At 41.9% G+C, this 17182-nt stretch overlaps 2 protein-coding genes across 3 annotated transcripts; both read right to left on the bottom strand.

Moving 5' to 3' along the window:
- Window positions 1–1620: 1620 nt before the first annotated feature.
- Window positions 1621–6779, bottom strand: LOC306981898 (long-chain specific acyl-CoA dehydrogenase, mitochondrial-like). Its single transcript, XM_079581634.1, has 12 exons — window positions 6664–6779; window positions 6063–6154; window positions 5386–5565; window positions 5163–5300; window positions 4127–4291; window positions 3989–4055; window positions 3588–3752; window positions 3399–3500; window positions 3220–3333; window positions 2324–2451; window positions 2052–2138; window positions 1621–1787 (listed from the first exon to the last, which is right to left on the bottom strand). Exons 2-12 carry the CDS (start codon window positions 6149–6151, stop codon window positions 1694–1696), a joined length of 1329 nt encoding a protein of 442 aa, XP_079437760.1. The 5' UTR covers window positions 6152–6154; window positions 6664–6779; the 3' UTR covers window positions 1621–1693.
- A 1332-nt stretch (window positions 6780–8111) lies between these two features.
- mylz3 (myosin, light polypeptide 3, skeletal muscle) lies at window positions 8112–13084 on the bottom strand. 2 transcript variants are annotated; one of them, XM_079581590.1, is made up of 6 exons: window positions 12992–13084; window positions 12622–12666; window positions 9762–9905; window positions 9452–9622; window positions 9290–9367; window positions 8112–8624 (listed from the first exon to the last, which is right to left on the bottom strand). In XM_079581590.1, the coding sequence occupies exons 1-6, from the start codon at window positions 12996–12998 to the stop codon at window positions 8596–8598; spliced, it is 474 nt and encodes a 157-aa protein (XP_079437716.1). In that variant the 5' UTR covers window positions 12999–13084; the 3' UTR covers window positions 8112–8595. The 2 variants fall into 2 exon arrangements, with proteins under 2 accessions (XP_079437716.1, XP_079437715.1); XM_079581589.1 differs by having other exon boundaries at window positions 12622–12673; window positions 12996–13079.
- Between the last annotated feature and the right edge of the window lie 4098 nt (window positions 13085–17182).

Raw genomic sequence — 17182 nt, 5'->3', positions numbered from 1 at the left:
GAACCTTTATAATAAAAGTCACTGACCTGACCTGACTTACAGCCTAGTTATTTATTGATGCAATACTTTCTGGAGATGAGATGAAAGTTTAACAGGGAACTTGACCGGTTATCCTCCTGCTTAAAATGCACTGTGCACTTTACATTTGTCCCTTCTTGTTACAGAAATAGAAATGGGAGCGCTTCAGCTGAAGCAATGAAGCAAAAGACCATGTATGTTTATGGTGAGGGAGTTACAGCTGGTTAAAATAGTTCATTTATGTCTCATAGATCTCCTTTTATCAAACGTCTGAAAACCCAATATTGAAATAAAAGAAATCATCAAAAATGTTACAAAAACAAAAAAAAAGTAATATTGTGAAATGACTACGTTTTATTTAGAAATATCTACATAATAATAAGTGAATTGACAATATAAATGAAGTAAAGTGTAGTTGCTGTTATCTACTGCACAGGTAACACTATACTAAATGAACTAATGCCATACAAGTCCTATATATATGGCAACATTATATACAGGAAAGTCATCTGAATAATTATTTGTAATTATATTATCAATTAAGGTTGAAAACTTGTCATTAACTTTTTTGGAATAGGAAAAAAATAACTGGAATAAAGAGTATTGATGAATTAATCAGTATATGCATCCATTTTACTTTTTAGAATATCTCCTACTTTGTAGCAAAGCTTATTTTCAGAATTTAAGCCAAGAGAAGTAGATAGACTTTTAATGAAATAATGAATGCCAAAATCTGGAGGATGGTAAATAACCCAATAATAATATTTTTCTCTCCAAAAGAACCCATCAGCTCCATCCCACTTTTATCTGACACGAGCAGTAGATCATCTTGTTTGATATTTTTCTGAATAAAGAGAGCGGCACCACGTCCTACTCTGTTGTACATGATGACAGGACCGGTAAGGAGGTAACTTTAAAAAACAACAACATTTGAATCTTAAATAAGCCATGTCTCTGTAATGGCAATAACAGAAAACCTTTGTAAATTCATCATCATTTTTAGGTTTAGATGAAAATATTTGCAATGAAGAGTAATAATGCACATCAGCATCAAAAAAGAGATACTACTGCAGGAGGTATGAGAGATGAAATGTACAGATTATTCTCTGAAAGAAACCCTTGTAAATATTAAGCACTTGGTTTAGTTACTTGTTGAGGTGGGGGAATAATACGTTTGTCACCTATTTCCCGCGCTCCATCTCTAACAAGCTAAATCCATGGAGCTGCTGCCCCCTACAGACAACAATGGCACAGTGTGCTCAATGATGCAAATGTTTTTATTTCAATTTAGTCGAGCATCAATACAAAAATAAAGTCTATTTCAAACTACACAACGTTATAAAACAAGTTTGTTCTTATTTTTATGATGTTTAGGCAACTGGTAAATCACTGACAGTTAGAATCACAGAGAGACCGTCTACACAGTGAGATCATCATTCTGAACAACAGGGAAGTGAGGCACAATCTTTCGAGCAGGGTTGTTTCTAAGAACAACAAGGCTGGGCAAACGCACAGGGGCCCCACACAGGCTAGGGGGCCCCACACAGGCTAGGGGGCCCCACCACAGCAGATAGATTTAGAAAAAAATTGTTACCAAAAGTGAAAGTGCATTATTCGTGTTCCTTTTCCACGAGGCCCCTGGTGGAGACTATCGAACGCTGAGAAGAACATAGGATCATTTGGCAGTGACGATGCTGCGGGCGATGAGCTCTTTCATGATCTCGTTGGTGCCTCCGTAGATGGGCTGAACGCGGGCGTCCACAAACGCCCTGCAAAGACACAAGGGTAAATACAGACACAGTGGTTGCGCTTCAGCAGAAGAAGAAACGGCATGAGTCAACGGCGTATGAAGGGAATACTACGCAGAGGTTTTGCCAAAGTTAATTTCTTTCTACTGTTCTGACAGGGACTAGGTTAGTGGTGATTTCATCCTGTAACATGTTTTTGTAGCTGTGAATAAGTCAGCATTGTTTGTTATCAGTAAAGCCAATATTTGTTTGAAGGACACAGATGGTGTTAATTAAAACACTCACTTTGCGATGGGGTACTCCCACATGTAGCCCCAGCCTCCGTGGAGCTGCACACACTGGGTAGCCACTTTGTTCTGGAGGTCAGACGCCCTGCAAAGTTATGACACAAAAAGAAAACAATGGCACTGGCATGAACCAAGGAAAAAACCTCTAGCACAGTCCCAAACCTTTTAACACCAAGTACCACCTCATACATTAGTTCCAGCCTTCATGTGTAGATTTGAAATGGCCTGTTTTTTGGTTGTTTAGAAGTTTTGAAGTGTCCATTTCCTCACCAGTACTTGGCCATTGAAGCCATGGCGGCGTCCAGGCGTTTCTCGGCGTGGAGCTGGAGGCAGCTGTCGATGAACGCTCGCCCCACGCAGATGTCCGTCTTCAGCTCGGCCAGTTTGTGCTGCACCGTCTGAGAGGAACGCAAAAACACAACATGAAGTATAGGTCAGAATCAGAGTCAGTGTATTGCTATTGTTCAAGAACCGGTTGACAAACTAGGATTTTTTTCTCTGTACAAACGTGCAACATGCAACATAAACCAGAAGATTATAATAAAGACACATATGGTAAGGATGTGCGGCAGTTTGTGAACAGGGAGAAGAGCCAGGAGGAAAGTACACAGCCCTGAGGGATTCCAGTGTTTGTAGTCCAAGTGTCCGAGACGATCTTCCCCAGCAGCACGAGTGTCTCCGGTTTCAGGAAGGCAGTGATCCACCTGCAGAGGCAGTCGGGCACGCTGAGCTGGTAGAGCTTGTCTCGTAGCAGTCCAGGGAGGATGGTGCTGACGGCAGAGCTGAAGTCCACAAACAGGATCCTGGTTTAGGTTCCTGGAGAGTCCAGATGCTTCAGGACGAAGTGGAGGACCAGGTCGACTGCGTCGTCCACAGACCTGAACTGCAGTGGAACCAGAAGGGGGCGGTGATGTCCTTAAGTGGCAGGACCAAGCTCTCAAAAGACTTCAGGACCACAGACGTCAGCGCCACCAGGCTGTAGTCATTAAGTGGATGATGGTGGACGATTTAAAGCAGGTTGACACGTTACATGACTCCAATGAGATGTAGACAGAACACAGTACGCGATGGCACCAAGGCGACCTTTCACTGATTCACTGCTCAGCATCAAGAAACTCAAATAATGAAGCGCAAGATTGGATCTCAGCATCCAGCAATCTCCATACCTGCAGGTGAGCGATGGTTTTACCGAAAGCCTTCCTCTGCATCACGTAGTTCCTGGTCTCCTCAAACATGAACTCGGCGCTGGCCAAAGCCATTCCAGCGATCACCAAACGCTCCTGAACACAAGACGTTTAAGGGAGATCAACGACAAACATAAAGTGCTCTGGAATAATCTGCAGACCTGAGGGAGCTCGTTCATCAGGTAGAAGAAGCCCTTGTTGGCCTGTCCCAGCAGAGCGTCGGCCGGGAGGCGCACATCCTCGAAAAACAGCTCCGCCGTGTCCTGAAAGAATAATGTTGCTTTTAATACAATCCATTAGCCCTGATCTAAGTTCCAGATCGATCTTTTAACGCAATAACCACAGTGCACCTGAGCCTTGAGGCCGATCTTCTCCAGCTTGCGTCCCTTGTGGAAGCCCTTGGTGCCGTCCTCCACCAGGAACAGGCTGATACCGTGGGCCGGAGACTTGGCCTCCCGGTTGGTCACCGCCACAACCACCACCAGGTCCGCCATCCAGCCGTTAGTGATGAACACCTGCAGGAGGAAGAGCAGCACAAGGTAGTGTCACGAACTGGGAAAAACACAAAACAAACATGATACAGTTGGAGGGCCAGGAAGAATAACAGAGCATCAAAATGCAGATTGTCTAAGAGGGAGAGCATATGGCTTTAGCAAAACACGAAATGTAGAGCTTTGCAATGGTATCAGTCATGTTAGATTTTGTGAATAAATATGATGTGATGACGATTTGTCCGTTTACCCATACGAACCTTGTTGCCGTTAAGAATCCAGTCGCTGCCGTCTCTCCTCGCATTGGTCCGCACGCCTTGCAAGTCACTACAACAGAACGGTGCCATTTTAGAGATACATTATTTGATTTAAGTCAGCTTGTTCTCTTCAGCGCAGACCTGCCCGCTCCCGGCTCCGTCATGGCGATGGCGGTGATGCACTTCCCCGCCGTCATCGTGGGGATGAAGCGCTCCACCTGTTCCCTGGAGCCGTACTTGGAGATGTACGGCATGACGATATCAGAGTGCAAACTGAAGCCGGGGCCGGAGCAGTTGCAGTACATCCTGTGACAAACACAGCGGCGTCAATAGTGAAGGACTGACTGCTGGTGAAAACTTTATCATCTCTTTAGGCAACTATAACGAAGAATAAATGGATGTCCTAGAAATATTAACTTGATTAATTTAAAACAAAATGAAACGGTTTTAGTCATTATTGGTTTTTATTTAGTTCAATTTTAGCCTTGTTCCTTGTTTTTAGAAATGTATTGAGTTGAAATGTTTTAGTAAAATATTGCAATAATACTGCTACTGAAATATTTTCAGACAGTTATGAAAAAGCGATTTTTCCTGTAAATGTGCACCGTAATATTGCAGTAACAGAGAGGAAAAAAATATTATTCATTGATTTTATAATTGGAAATTATGTCTCTGTAAGAATTAAATAGTAACAAGCTGGAGAAGACTTGGACTATGGCTCCTCCTGGTGGCAGCTGTAGGAATAAGATTAACGCCACACTTAAAAATGTGGAGGACCGTTGGGGGTTTCGACAATGATGCAATTGTATCCAGGAAGTACAGAACGAAGCGCAGACACCATAGAAGAAGAAACAACTAAATTAAAAACGGGATTAACCTGAAGATCACTCTAAACTTCATGAATGTAGTGAAATACTACATTCCGGCTTTGATTAGGAAACGTTATATAATGTGGTTTAAAGCTCAAAAAGTCGATTTTGCGGGATAGGTCCTCTTTAAATTTCTTCGACAGGGTTTACAGAGGAAGCAGGTCTAATTTAATGCAATTTGATGCCTTTTAAGAGACCCAGATCAAATATTTTTAATACCACAATCCTGCAACAAATCTATGCATTTATTGTTTTTGTATGTAGACATTTTGTTTAAACCTCTGCAAACGTATTGGACTTGTACTCACTGCTCCTCCCACATGATATCAGCGTAGTACACGTCTCCCCCGATGCCGCCCTGCTCCTCAGGTATGAGCAGTCCCAGCAGGCCTTGCTCTCCGGCCTTCTCCCACACCTCTCTGCTCACCTGTCCGTCCTTCTCCCATCTGCCACACAAGCGACACACACAAACGCTCGATAATGGACAAACGTGACAAACACTGTGAAAACATTTGTGAAAAGCGCTCGCACTTGGAGTGATGTGGCACCACCTCCTCCTGGAAGAAGCGGCGGGCGCTTTGCCTGAACAGGTCGTGGTCCTCGTTGAAGATGCGCCTGGTGCCGATGTCCAGGAGGGTCTTGGACGAGGCGTTCTCTAAGCGCGAGGAGGACGGAGGGAGGGTGGCCTCGTCGGGCCGGCTGTGCTGCAGTCTGACAACAACAGAATGAGCATGTTGAAAATGGTATTAATAAGGTTTCTGCAGGAGCTAAAATCCCACTTATGTCCTTTTTCAAGTAACTTCCGATGAGTAATCACAGTCTCAGACGTGAACTTACACTGCACAATAAATCAATAACATCAGCAGCTTTTATAAAATCTGAAATCATTGTCAAAATCAAAGGTATAGTGTCTACACCAGACTTGAAGCAACAAATCTATGCATTTGTCTTCAGCAGGTTAGAGGACTGCAACGTCTTCTCACTGTCAGCTGCAGAACATCCAGAATGCTGCTGATCCGGTCCCGACTAGAACCAGGATTATTTTGATGAATAATTTGAGTAATAGTGAAGCACTTCCTTAAGCGGGACGTGTAAACAGTCCTCTTTTTTTTGGCAATCCGAGTTGATACTCTTTTTTTGAGAGTAACTATCTCTCGATAACTGTTGAAAAAGTAGCCCTCAAATGTTTCATTCTGAATCGTGTTTACCTTATGGAGGCTGCTGGTATCCCCCCACTTTGACCAGAAACATTCCTAAGCCCGGATAAGCAGGATTTGGCGACTCTTCGAGCAAGCATCTTCTGGAAAATAATAATAATAAAAAAAACATATATAGTATACAGCTCAAAAAAAATAAAGGGAACACTTGTACAACGCAAATGTAACTCCAAGTGTTCCCGTTATTCATAAAAAATAAAGGCAACACTTGGAGTTACATTGTGTTGTTCAAGTGTTCCCTTTATTTTTTTTAGCAGTGTATATAATTTAAAAATAAATAAATAATAATAAATAAACATCAACTACAATGGTTTACTTGGCTAGCATGTTGCTTAAGCTAACGGAGGCTAAAACATTGTTGTTTTATTTATCATACAAAAGTAGTTTAATGGAGCAAAGGTTAAGGGGGCGTGTCATTGTGCCCGTCCTGCTCTCTGATTGGTCTCCTGCTGCCTCGATGTGGCTGCTGATTGGTTCGTGAACTTCCCGTTAGCCTGACGTGACCCAGAAAGCTAACAATAAAAAGTCAACGCCATAAGCAAGTAACGCAACTCTAACAAAACTATTCGAAGTGGCAGAAACTAAAACTTACCCCAGACTGCGCTAACCAGACGTGAGGTTGACGTTGAGAATAAAGGCGTAAAAAGAGCGTGAAAGTGGAGAGAATATCAGCAGCTACGGATCCTGCAGCTAGTGCGTCTTGCTCGGGCGCTTGGCTTATATATAGAAATCTCGGCGTAATGGCGCCATCTAACGGTCACGTCTTGAACTGCAAGAAGGGCTTTGCGTCATTACTATTCTATCTCTATCAACTTGTGCTTTTAGCCACAAAATTAAATACATCAACTGTTTTTTCACAAAATCTAGCATACCCAAATGTTATTTTACTAGCTTTTGAGTGCATACAAGCAAACGGCTAGACATTTTTTTACTTTTTTTAATTTGACAAGCTGTGATACAATGAATCTTTGGTGCTGTGGTTCTTAAAGAGCAACTAAACACCAAATCCCCCCTCCCTTCTTCTGATAAACAGTGTAAATGAGTGTGGATTAGAGTAAACAGTATTTCCCAGTCAATATTTTGACCATTTAAAAGGTATTGCATTGTGGACACTGAACCCAAATAGGAGCTGAATTTTCCATCTAATATCCTCACAAGGATCAGATTAGCCAAAAAATCTAAAATCATGATTTTAAAAAAGCCCAACAACAACAACAACAGACTCAGGGGTGTTTCTATATTTTTTAATAGATTGATATTCAAATAAATGTTTTCTGGGAAACGCTTGCGAACAGTTCTGCGACTCACTTTTGGGTTCCAACTCCTGATCCCACCATTTGAGAATCACAGCTTAAAAGAAACTGCCCTCAGCTTGTGCCTGGGTAATTTTGAAACTGGTTCTTTTACGTGGCACTCAGGCGTTAGATCGTCTTAGAGCTAGTGTTATATAAAGTTGTCAGTTCCACCCCGACTTTGACCAGCGCACATCATCGCCGAGACCTTTTGAAGTCCCATTTCAATTTGATGTGTGAGTGAGTGGTTGACGGTGAGAGATCAGACCATTATCCATGGACTTGGTGTTTTGAATCAACGGTCTCCGAAGTAAATTGAGTCGAATCAAGCGTTCATCAAACAGCAACATAAACAACTCACATGAATACTAATGTTGAACCAGATAAGGCAAGTTTTGACTCTTGAAATTAGTATAAGCTTAAGAAACATTTTACTGTGAGAATCTCCACTTGATCGCATCAGTACTTTGTGGATCGCGTCCTAAAAAGTCTGGGAACCCTTGAGTTGGAGTGCACCTTGGACAGTTGGTAGCCAAGATATTTCATCACAAAGACAGACAATATTATTAAGACTTTAGTATAAATGTGCAGATGTCTTTGAAGTGCATAATCTAACCCACATGTGACGTCATATACGAGTTGATTTTGAACTTCAATCAAGCTTTAGAAAAATGGAAGGGCTTTATTGAGCTGCCTGTAAAGAGCACAGAAAATGTTACAGTAATGAGAGATCAAGAACCAATCCGAGTGGGATGTACTGTGGAAAAGTTTATTCTGAAATGAGACAGAATGAATATAAATACAACTTTAGTGGGAGATGTTTTGGCGGTCAATCCACGAACCAGACCCCAGCAGCTTGTGCTCGGCTGGGCCAGTGATGAGCGACTGGATGAGGTGGCGGTGGGACGGAGGGATCTACCCCCACTTGGTGAGTGGTCACCCCTGCTCCCCCGATCCTCACCCCATGAGGGAGTGGAGACACGCCCCGGGGGGGGGGAAGAGAGGCCGCGATGGTCAGGGGCTTACAGTCGAAAAGAAACGATCCGAGAGAGAGGGCGAGAGAGGAGGAGGCGGAGGATCCGGTGGATGGCAACAATAAACATTACAAAATGGGTTAACTTCAACATCCCGTTCGTTCACATAGTCCTTGTCTTTCCGTGTTGGTCTTTACAGTGTGGATGTTCTCACACGATGGGCTCGCTCTCCTGAGCACGCCGGCTGCTGTGGGCCTCTTACACAGACAGGATGTGCTTCACGAAAGCTGCACAGAAAAGAAAAGAAACATATGTATATTAACTATATTATAACTGAAACGCACAAATAATGGGAACGATTGTGACTCATAAGCCTGCTTTCTCAAACAAAATACATCAATAAGCATGATCGGAAAGAGAAGTCAGAGCACAGACAGCACTGGGAATTGAACATGAAAAAAAGATTTTAGAAGCTGTAAAATTCTTAAAATGGTTCACTAACAAATCAATGGCAGTGTAATTAACAGTTTGAGGTAAAGGAATAGAGATGGGGGCGCTTCAGCAGTAGAAGAGGAAATCACCAAAGATCTCAGTTAAGTAGTGGAACCGAATTGATACATTGAAATTATGTCTGAAAACCAATATTGTAATAATATAACAAAATAAATTATAAAAATGTAATAAAAACAAAAAAAGGAAATGTAATGTTTTGAAATTACTCTTGGTATTGCAAAAAAAAAGCTTTATTTAGGAATATCTGCATAATAATATGTCAATATGTCAACTGACACTGCATACTTCGAATAGTTTGTTCTAACAATATAAATGTAGAATATGAAATGAATCCGAAAATAAGTAAATAAAGTATTAGGTTTTCATACAATAAGTAAATATTAAATTGGTTGTGTAAAAAGTAAAGCATGTTGATTGTACACTGGTGCATAAGTCTTACCCTCATAGTGCACACTGCCGTTCTCGTCCTCCTGTCCCTGCATGAGAGCGTCAATCTCTTGCTCAGACATCTTCTCTCCTGTAGGGGGCAGCACACAAACACTGTCAGCCCCTCCGTTTCAACACCAGGTCATAGTGCGGCCTCAAAGGCAGGCGCCCTTACCCAGGGTGGACAGCACGATGCGCAGCTCAGCACCCATGACTGTGCCGTTACCCTCCTTGTCGAAGACGCGCAGACCCTCAACGTAGTCATCGTAGGTTCCCTTGGGCATGCCATCGACCTTCTGCAGCATGGGCAGGAAGCCCTCAAAGTTCAGCCTCTTGTTGGCCATGTCTGACGGCGACAAATGCAGGAGTTTAACCACAGAGCACACTTCTCAAATGCAGACAAAACATACAAGCGTTTTTTATTCTTATTGTTGGACTATTGTGTCCTTCCTCTATCTACATTTAGAGGTGCTAATGCAGCGTACCGTCGGCGGATGGGTTGCCCAGGATCTCTGTGACGGCTTTGTTGGTGGGGTTCTGTCCCAGGGCGCGCATGACTTCGGCCACCTGGTTGTAAGCCACCTGGCTATCACCGATTCTGTCGAAGAGACCGAAAGCCTCCTTGAAGTCTGCAGACAACACCAACAAACACACGCATTAGACTTTTCTTAACTGTTGACCCTGTGACAAGAACCTTGCTTACAAAAAAAGACAATCTTTGCCCCATTTTTTTTCTAGTTACAACTTTAGAAATGACTTTGGTTTACAAGTCACATATACAGAGCTCAAGGATATGTTTGTCATTTAAGTAGCAAGAAGTTGCCCAAAGAAAGAGCAGGAGACAAACTAAAAGCTCCAACAGTAAACATTGAAGTAGTAGCAAGCAGTACTAGTGTTGTTAAAGCAGTAGCATACTTTTACTATATTGCTGGTCTGCAAAGCTCTTTAAAATAACTTGCCTTGTCTTGTCTAGTAGTAATTGTAGTAGTAGCAGCAGTAATGTTAAAACTACTAGTTACTTAGCACCAGTTGTAGCCAGAAGTAGCCTCGCTTGACTTTTGAAGGCTAAGATTCTTAGTTAAGTTAAGTTATGCTAATTACATATAGCTGCACTTTTTAGGGCTAAAACCATCATTTTTGCAAACTGGCTACAAATCCTCTATCTATAATTTGGGGTTTTGAGGGTTAAAATGTTTTGCCAACTACATGAAAAAACATATATATTTAATCTTTCTTTGAGCTTGACTTTTGAGGGCTAAATATGATAATTTATGCTAACTACAAATCAATTTCTATACAGTTTGGGAAATTCCAGAGTTACCATGGAGATCCGCCACCTTTGCAGCTGTTAGCATACATTTCCTTTGACTAACATTAGCTAAAAACAGTATAAAAAGTGAAAAAAAAAGCCTTGGAACAACTCCGCTAGCTGCTGAGTTACTGCTGGTAAAAACATCTAACTCACTTGTGGTGTCCAAGTGTTTTAATGTGAACAGTCACAGTATTTTAACCTTTAAAATCTCTGTAAATTTACAATTGCTGCTAATCCCATAATGCTTAGCGATGTGACGTCACATTCCCGAACTCTATAGGGCTAAGATGATCATTTATGAAAAAATATAAATAAAATCCTATCTATGAGTTTGACTTTTGAGGGGTAAAATGTTAAGCTATGCTAACTATGGTACATAGGCTATAGCCGGACATTTAAGGGCTAAAGCTAGCATTTTTGCTAACTAAATACTAAATCCAATCTGTGACATATAGGGCTACGGTGATATTTATGCTAACTATTTTACCTGTGAGCTTGACTATTGAGGGCTAATATGAAACAAACAAAATCTTATCGGTGAGCTTGACTTAAAAGGGCTAAAATGCTAACTACAAACAAAATCCTATTTGTGAGCTTGACTTTTGAGGGCTTAGATGGATAATTGTTGCTATCTAAATACAAAATCCTATTTGTGAGCTTGACTTAAAAGGGCTAAAATGCTAACTACATATAAAATCCTATCTTCCCAGTTGCGCGGTTTGGCTGATCTTCCTGGACACTTGTCATATTTAGCCATGTCCTCCCTGTGCCCCTTTGTCCGCGAGGAACTCGACACTCCGACTGTTGTAACAGACACTAACAGAAGCTATGTGTGAAGTCGGAGATTTGACAGATTAATGACAACGTGACCCTTCCCACCCCTCGCTCTCCTCTCCCTCCTCCCCCCAGTACACATTTAGACACGCATGCAAACTGATCCTGGCTGTCCCGATGCCATATACAGCCAGCGCCAGAGCCAAGAATGCTGACGGCGGGGTAACGCACACCTGGGCATAGCACGCGGGTAGTAAAATCAGAGCCAATTCGCTTTTTTTAGACTGGAACTTAGGATTTCATATGCGGAGAGCTAAATAAAAAATAAAGGGTGTGGCTTAAGTATCATTTGGAGTACCTTGCTAGATAAATGTACGCTTAAGGGGCTTCAGTCACATGACTTTCACCGCTATGGCCGCCCTTTTGAGGACTTTTAGCCATTCGACAGAGAGCACATTGATTTGGTTGACCATGGCAACAGCCCAAATTTCACATGGGTTAGTTTGATGGTATTCAACGCTAAAAAGGCTACATAAACAAAATTATGAAAAAAACATAGATAACTACACCTTATTCATCCTTAATAAATGATGAATTAACACTTAAGTAATCATGAACAATTTTTTAGTTAAGTTTGACGAACTTCATTACAACTTAACTACTACAGTTAATACCTAACTCATACTTGACACTTGACTTATTCATTGTTAAGTAGTTAAGTGTTAGTCACACATAACTAATAAATTGCTCATGATTATTTAAGTCTTAATTCATCATTTATTAAGGCCAAATAAGGTGTAGTTACGTTTTTGCTCTAAAATTGTCTGAAATACAAATTTCAATTTGTAATTTCAATTTGAACATTTTTTAACCCCTTATATGTAGACTTGGTTAATTTGGTATCCCTCCGTGTGGTCAAAATGGCGGACGCCTTCCCTCATGTTGCGGGGGCCTTTGAAACGGGACACCAGCGCCTTAGACCTTGGCCTGTGGCTTAGCGCCTCTTCTGTACGCGGGGGGGGGGGCTTAGAATAGACATTTGCCAAATCCTCGCAACAACTGCACATGGCACGTCTTGTACATAGCGTCCCAAACATGGAAGTCACTCATAACGTCTAATTTAACTCCACTGGGGATGAATTTGGACAGATTTCTTCACAATTTTGTAATCGTAATGGCAGATTCTGCGGACGGCACAAGGCATACAGGGCAAAGGCATTGTAAACGCAAATTTAATTTAATTATTATTATTTTCTTACCCTCAATCTGGTCCGCTGAGAACTCAGCTGCGGCGGGTGCTGCACCTTCGGCCTACGACAAGCAAAAACAAAACATTTTCTTTTAGTAATTGTTCATTGAAAAGATGCACATATTTGGAAACAGATTATACACCAATTATGATGATGATGATTATTATCATTACTGTTATTTGCAAATTAAATTTATTTTTGGGGCTGCATAAAGTGACAAAGTATTTTCTTCTTTCTTTTAAACAATTTTTTGGTCCATAATCCACATATAAAACACCTGCTAAAACATCACAAAGCCATATAGTATCCAAAGTATAAAGCAATGTCTTCAGTAAAAAAGGCGATAATCCTGATTGACATGACTCCGACACGGGGGTACACACCATTGTGGAGAGCTGCTGGACGAGCGGAAAGCAGGGAGACAGAGAAGCTGAAGTCCTAAGACAGAATGGTCCTGTCCATAGCTGGGGGGCCCCTCTTATTTAACCGGCCCCCGGCGACGTCACACGCCTGGGGGCCGGATCGGGTGACGCGCTCCTCGCTTCTTTAACTTTCTTAGGGCAATCGGGAAGAGGAGCCCGGCCCGGAGGAGCCTCGCTGGACTCTAGAAGGGGACGGCTCTAAAAATAGAAGAAACAAGTGTGACGAGATGCAAGGCTGTAAGCTAAAAAACACCATGTCAACAGACTGGGCCCTGCAAAATGTATTTGAACAGTACTTCCTGCCATTTGACGAGTTCAGAGTTCACAAATGTGCAATGGTTTCGCTAAGAAGGAAGCTAGGAAGAGCGCAGTGCCATAGAGGTCATTTACAAGTTGGTATTTTTAAACTGTGAGACGCCTGCTCCTGATATGGAGAAATTGCGACACAAAAAAGCAGACGGAAGTATAGTGATTGTAGATCTAGAAAATACGTACCTGCTTTTATTCAGAAGCGCAAAAACTATGAAGTACTTGAGGCAGTAGCGGAAGTTGGACTGTGGCTCCAAGTAGCTCAAAATCGTGTAACAAAAAGCAGGTTGAATATTGGTCACGAGCAAAAATGTATTTCAACTTTTCTTCTGAAATATAAAAAGGTCAAGGTTGTGCAGAACTTTTAGTAGAACTTGTAGTAGCAGTAGTTTGTAAAAGTAGCAAAAGTACTATGGGATTATGTTATCAGCAGTTTCAAAAATTTCAAATAACAATAATAGATAAAAAAAAGTGAGTCAACTTTCCATCAAAAAGATTATCATGTTTTGTTAGTTTGTTTCAACTTTAAGAATGCTTTTTCCAGGGGGGGTCTTGGCCTCAGAGGCGAACCTATGGCCCGTGGTTTTAGTGTGAGGGGAAACTGGAGCATGTGGAGAAACCCTCTGCAGGCATGGGGAGAACACAAAGACTCAGTACGTTCAGTGGTAAGCGAAGTATCAGCAGTTGAGGTAGTTGTAGTAGTAATAATACTAGTATATTAATGTTCTTCCAGGAGATCTGGGAAACAACAACAAATCTCCCCACCGGGAGATGTAGGGGAAGAAACATCAGTAACCGGTGGGACCAGCTGACGACCAGCTGACCTGAAAGGCACCGTATGAGGTGCATCAACCAAAATGGCGGAACATCCCCTGTATACTCCTAAGGAGTAGCACTAGTAGTAGTCACGGGACATAAAGCAAGCAAATAAAGTATATAGTGCATAAAAATGTGTATCGACTTTACTTAAAAAATAAAAAGGTAAAGGATCTTTGAGGAAATGCTAAAGATTCTCGTACTCTCAGCAGCAAGAACTTTTTTTTTTTTTTAAAGGATCTTTGAGGAAATGCTAAAGATTCTCGTACTCTCAGCAGCAAGAACTTTTTTGGGGGGGGGATTTTTAATGGGGATGGTCTATGAAATGCATCAACTTTAACAGATTCCATTCCTTTACACGCACAGTGGCGGAGTGGATAAATTAGGTACCAATAAAACGTGCACAATAAGCTTTTTCCCAAGCTCAATGGTTCACAATTGGGACAATAAAATGGACCACGGTCATAACCTTGGATAGTCAGAGTCATAATAGACTCGGCGTGAGAAAAAGTCAAAGCTGTCCAACTTACCCTGTGTAATAAACATATATAGAGTAAGAGTGTCTGGTATTGCTCCACAGAGGCTGGATTATCCTTGGACAAATCTGGCCAGAGCAAAAATAATGTGAGAGGGCGGCCTGAGAAACAGTATAGACAAAGGTTCAAACAGAGTCAACAGAGCTCAGTCACCCGGGAGGAGCTCGGAGTAGAGCTGCTGCTCCTTCACATCGCCAATAGGAGCCTGCTAAGGTGGCAAAAAGGCAACCACTATAGAGAGACAAGACTGGACGTCATCTGCAGGGAATGAACAGGTCACTTTCATTCTGTTAACGTCATCTTGAAATCCAATCTCTATGGAGCAGTACCTCCCTCTATAAAGTGCATAGAGAAAGTCGGGCGCCGAGTCAGAGTCACGAAAGCAAGTTTTTGTCCGTTTGTAGGATGAACCTCCATCTATTTGAAAGTGTTGGAGAAGCTCTTGTGTGGCAGATAAAAAAAGGTTACGGCTCTCCGGAGACAATGTGGCAGTAAAAGTAATACGAGGTGAACGCTATAAGACTCTTTTACGGTTTTACGAGGACTAAATGAGAGCTCTCCATGGTGCTGACGGCACTCATCAAAAGATAATTCATTTTTTTACGGTCAGAGATGGACTGGGAATAAAGCCTGTGTGGATAATGTCGTTCATCATTTTCGAAAGGCTTTAATGATGGATCAAGGGCTCAGTGCCACATTTCATTGCGGAGAGGTTGACGTTCATATTTGTCATTTTGGACGTGATTTTTGGATACTACAGGAGTATGTCGCTGGAGTATTTAAACTTTACATACAATCTGTTTGGTTGCTTATAGACAATTTATTTAAACGTCCATGAATATGTAGCTAGTGCTTTCTGTACATTTCGCAGCCTGTTACTTACTTGCTCATGTCGTAACCATGGCACCCAAAACTATGTAAGATCAGCCTCTGTCATCTAAAGCTCCCTGTAAGGAACATAAAAAACACTTTATCACACTTCTGACGTAGCAAATACCTTGAAAAAGTACAATAAGGCCTGTCTTTTACAATAGAAATGTGTGTGTAAAGATGACTGTGAATAGCTCTGGATTATGAGGCGACGGTCAAAGCTATGACAGCTATAGCACTTGGCTAACCACAGCTGCCTCACACAAAAAAGACATTTGTCAAGCAGAAAGGAGATATTTATAATCTCGTAAAACTTTATTGACTTGGGAAGATTGAGAAAAATGAAACTACTGCGATTGTGATAGAGGATTTGGATTAGCCATACAAAAAGCAAATTATGAAAAAAAGCAATAAGAGCCATTAATGAAGTCCATGGGAGAGAGCACACTAACCAATAATTCATATCATCCAAATTGCTTAAAGGCACACTGCGTAACATTTGGGACTATATTGTTGGCCTCAATACAAACATGTTCCTAATGACCAGCTCGATACAGAAAATACTATTACTGCAGCGGGTAATCAAAGGATGGGTTTGGATGAGGACCGAACCTGTTTGAATCTCAAATTCTACCGACTTTAGCCACATCGCCATGGAAACGAGCTGGAGACGTACCCACATAATTGCCGGTTACATCTTTCCTTTGGGTGGCTCACTATTGATATTTTCTGTAAGTCTTTGCAAATAAGAAAACAGTGAGAGACTGTAAAAGCGAATCTCTTTAACCGGTGCTAATCGAAGAACACACTTTGGAAGAACACCCTTTGGAAGAACACACTTTGGAAGAACACCCTTAGGAAGAACACCCTTTGGAAGAACACACTTTGGAAAAACACCCTTTGGAAGAACACCCTTTGGAAGAACACCCTTTGGAAGAACACCCTTTGGAAGAACACCCTTTGGAAGAACACCCTTTGGAAGAACACCCTTTGGAAGAACACACTTTGAGCGCAGTGTCCATTTAGCCCAAAACCGCGCTATTGAAGGCAAACACTGCTCCAGGTCAGTTTCCGATGAGGGAACAATGTACGTCAGAACGTTGTAACGCTGTAAAATGAACTACGAAACCAATACCAAAGAGAACACGACTGTCTGATTGAACTTGGACGGAGCTGGCGTTCCTCTTTGCCGGCTGTAAAGGAGGTAAGCCGGTCTTGTCAGTAGCGCTGTAGGTCCGTGCCCCACACCCCCAGGACAGATGATGACTATTTTTACCCCCGGAGGTGTTCAGTTTCTATGGCTGGTGCTACTGTATCCACTATCCCGCCCCCTCAACCCTCCAGAGACTCGACAGGCCTGGACACATACATGAATATGGATACAGGCTTAACAGAAGTAGCATGGCATTGTTTTGCTGATCTAAAGATGGGTTATTTTTGTATGATATGTATGGTCTCTATACCCGAAGGACGACTCTCTCACAACAACAAAAAACTATTTGAATTAAAAAATACTTACATGTGAAGGTTCAATTCCAGATTTGGCGTTACTTCCTCCATCTGTGGCAATTCTCTACACTTCCCCCAGGCCATAGACTATACTACAGTAGTAACAGC

Source organism: Gobius niger (assembly GCF_951799975.1).
Source record: "Gobius niger genome assembly, chromosome: 23".
NCBI classification, from domain to species: domain Eukaryota; kingdom Metazoa; phylum Chordata; class Actinopteri; order Gobiiformes; family Gobiidae; genus Gobius; species Gobius niger.
Note: the sequence above shows the minus strand (reverse complement) of the source record. Positions and strands in the feature narration are given on the sequence as shown.

What these genes read in the sequence shown, in the direction of transcription:
- LOC306981898 (XM_079581634.1), bottom strand. Translation starts at nt 6,151, where the DNA reads ATGCTTGCTCGAAGAGTCGCCAAATCCTGCTTATCCGGGCTTAGGAAT. An exon ending in AAACCATCGCTCACCTGCAG is followed by an intron (nt 2,452 to 3,219) that starts GTATGGAGATTG and finishes CGTTCCTCTCAG; the next exon opens with ACGGTGCAGCACAAACTGGC. An exon ending in TGGGAGTACCCCATCGCAAA is followed by an intron (nt 1,788 to 2,051) that starts GTGAGTGTTTTA and finishes GTGTCTTTGCAG; the next exon opens with GGCGTTTGTGGACGCCCGCG.
- mylz3 (XM_079581589.1), bottom strand. An exon ending in CTCAGCGGACCAGATTGAGG is followed by an intron (nt 9,906 to 12,621) that starts GTAAGAAAATAA and finishes TGTTGTCTGCAG; the next exon opens with ACTTCAAGGAGGCTTTCGGT. An exon ending in GGGCAACCCATCCGCCGACG is followed by an intron (nt 9,623 to 9,761) that starts GTACGCTGCATT and finishes TGTCGCCGTCAG; the next exon opens with ACATGGCCAACAAGAGGCTG.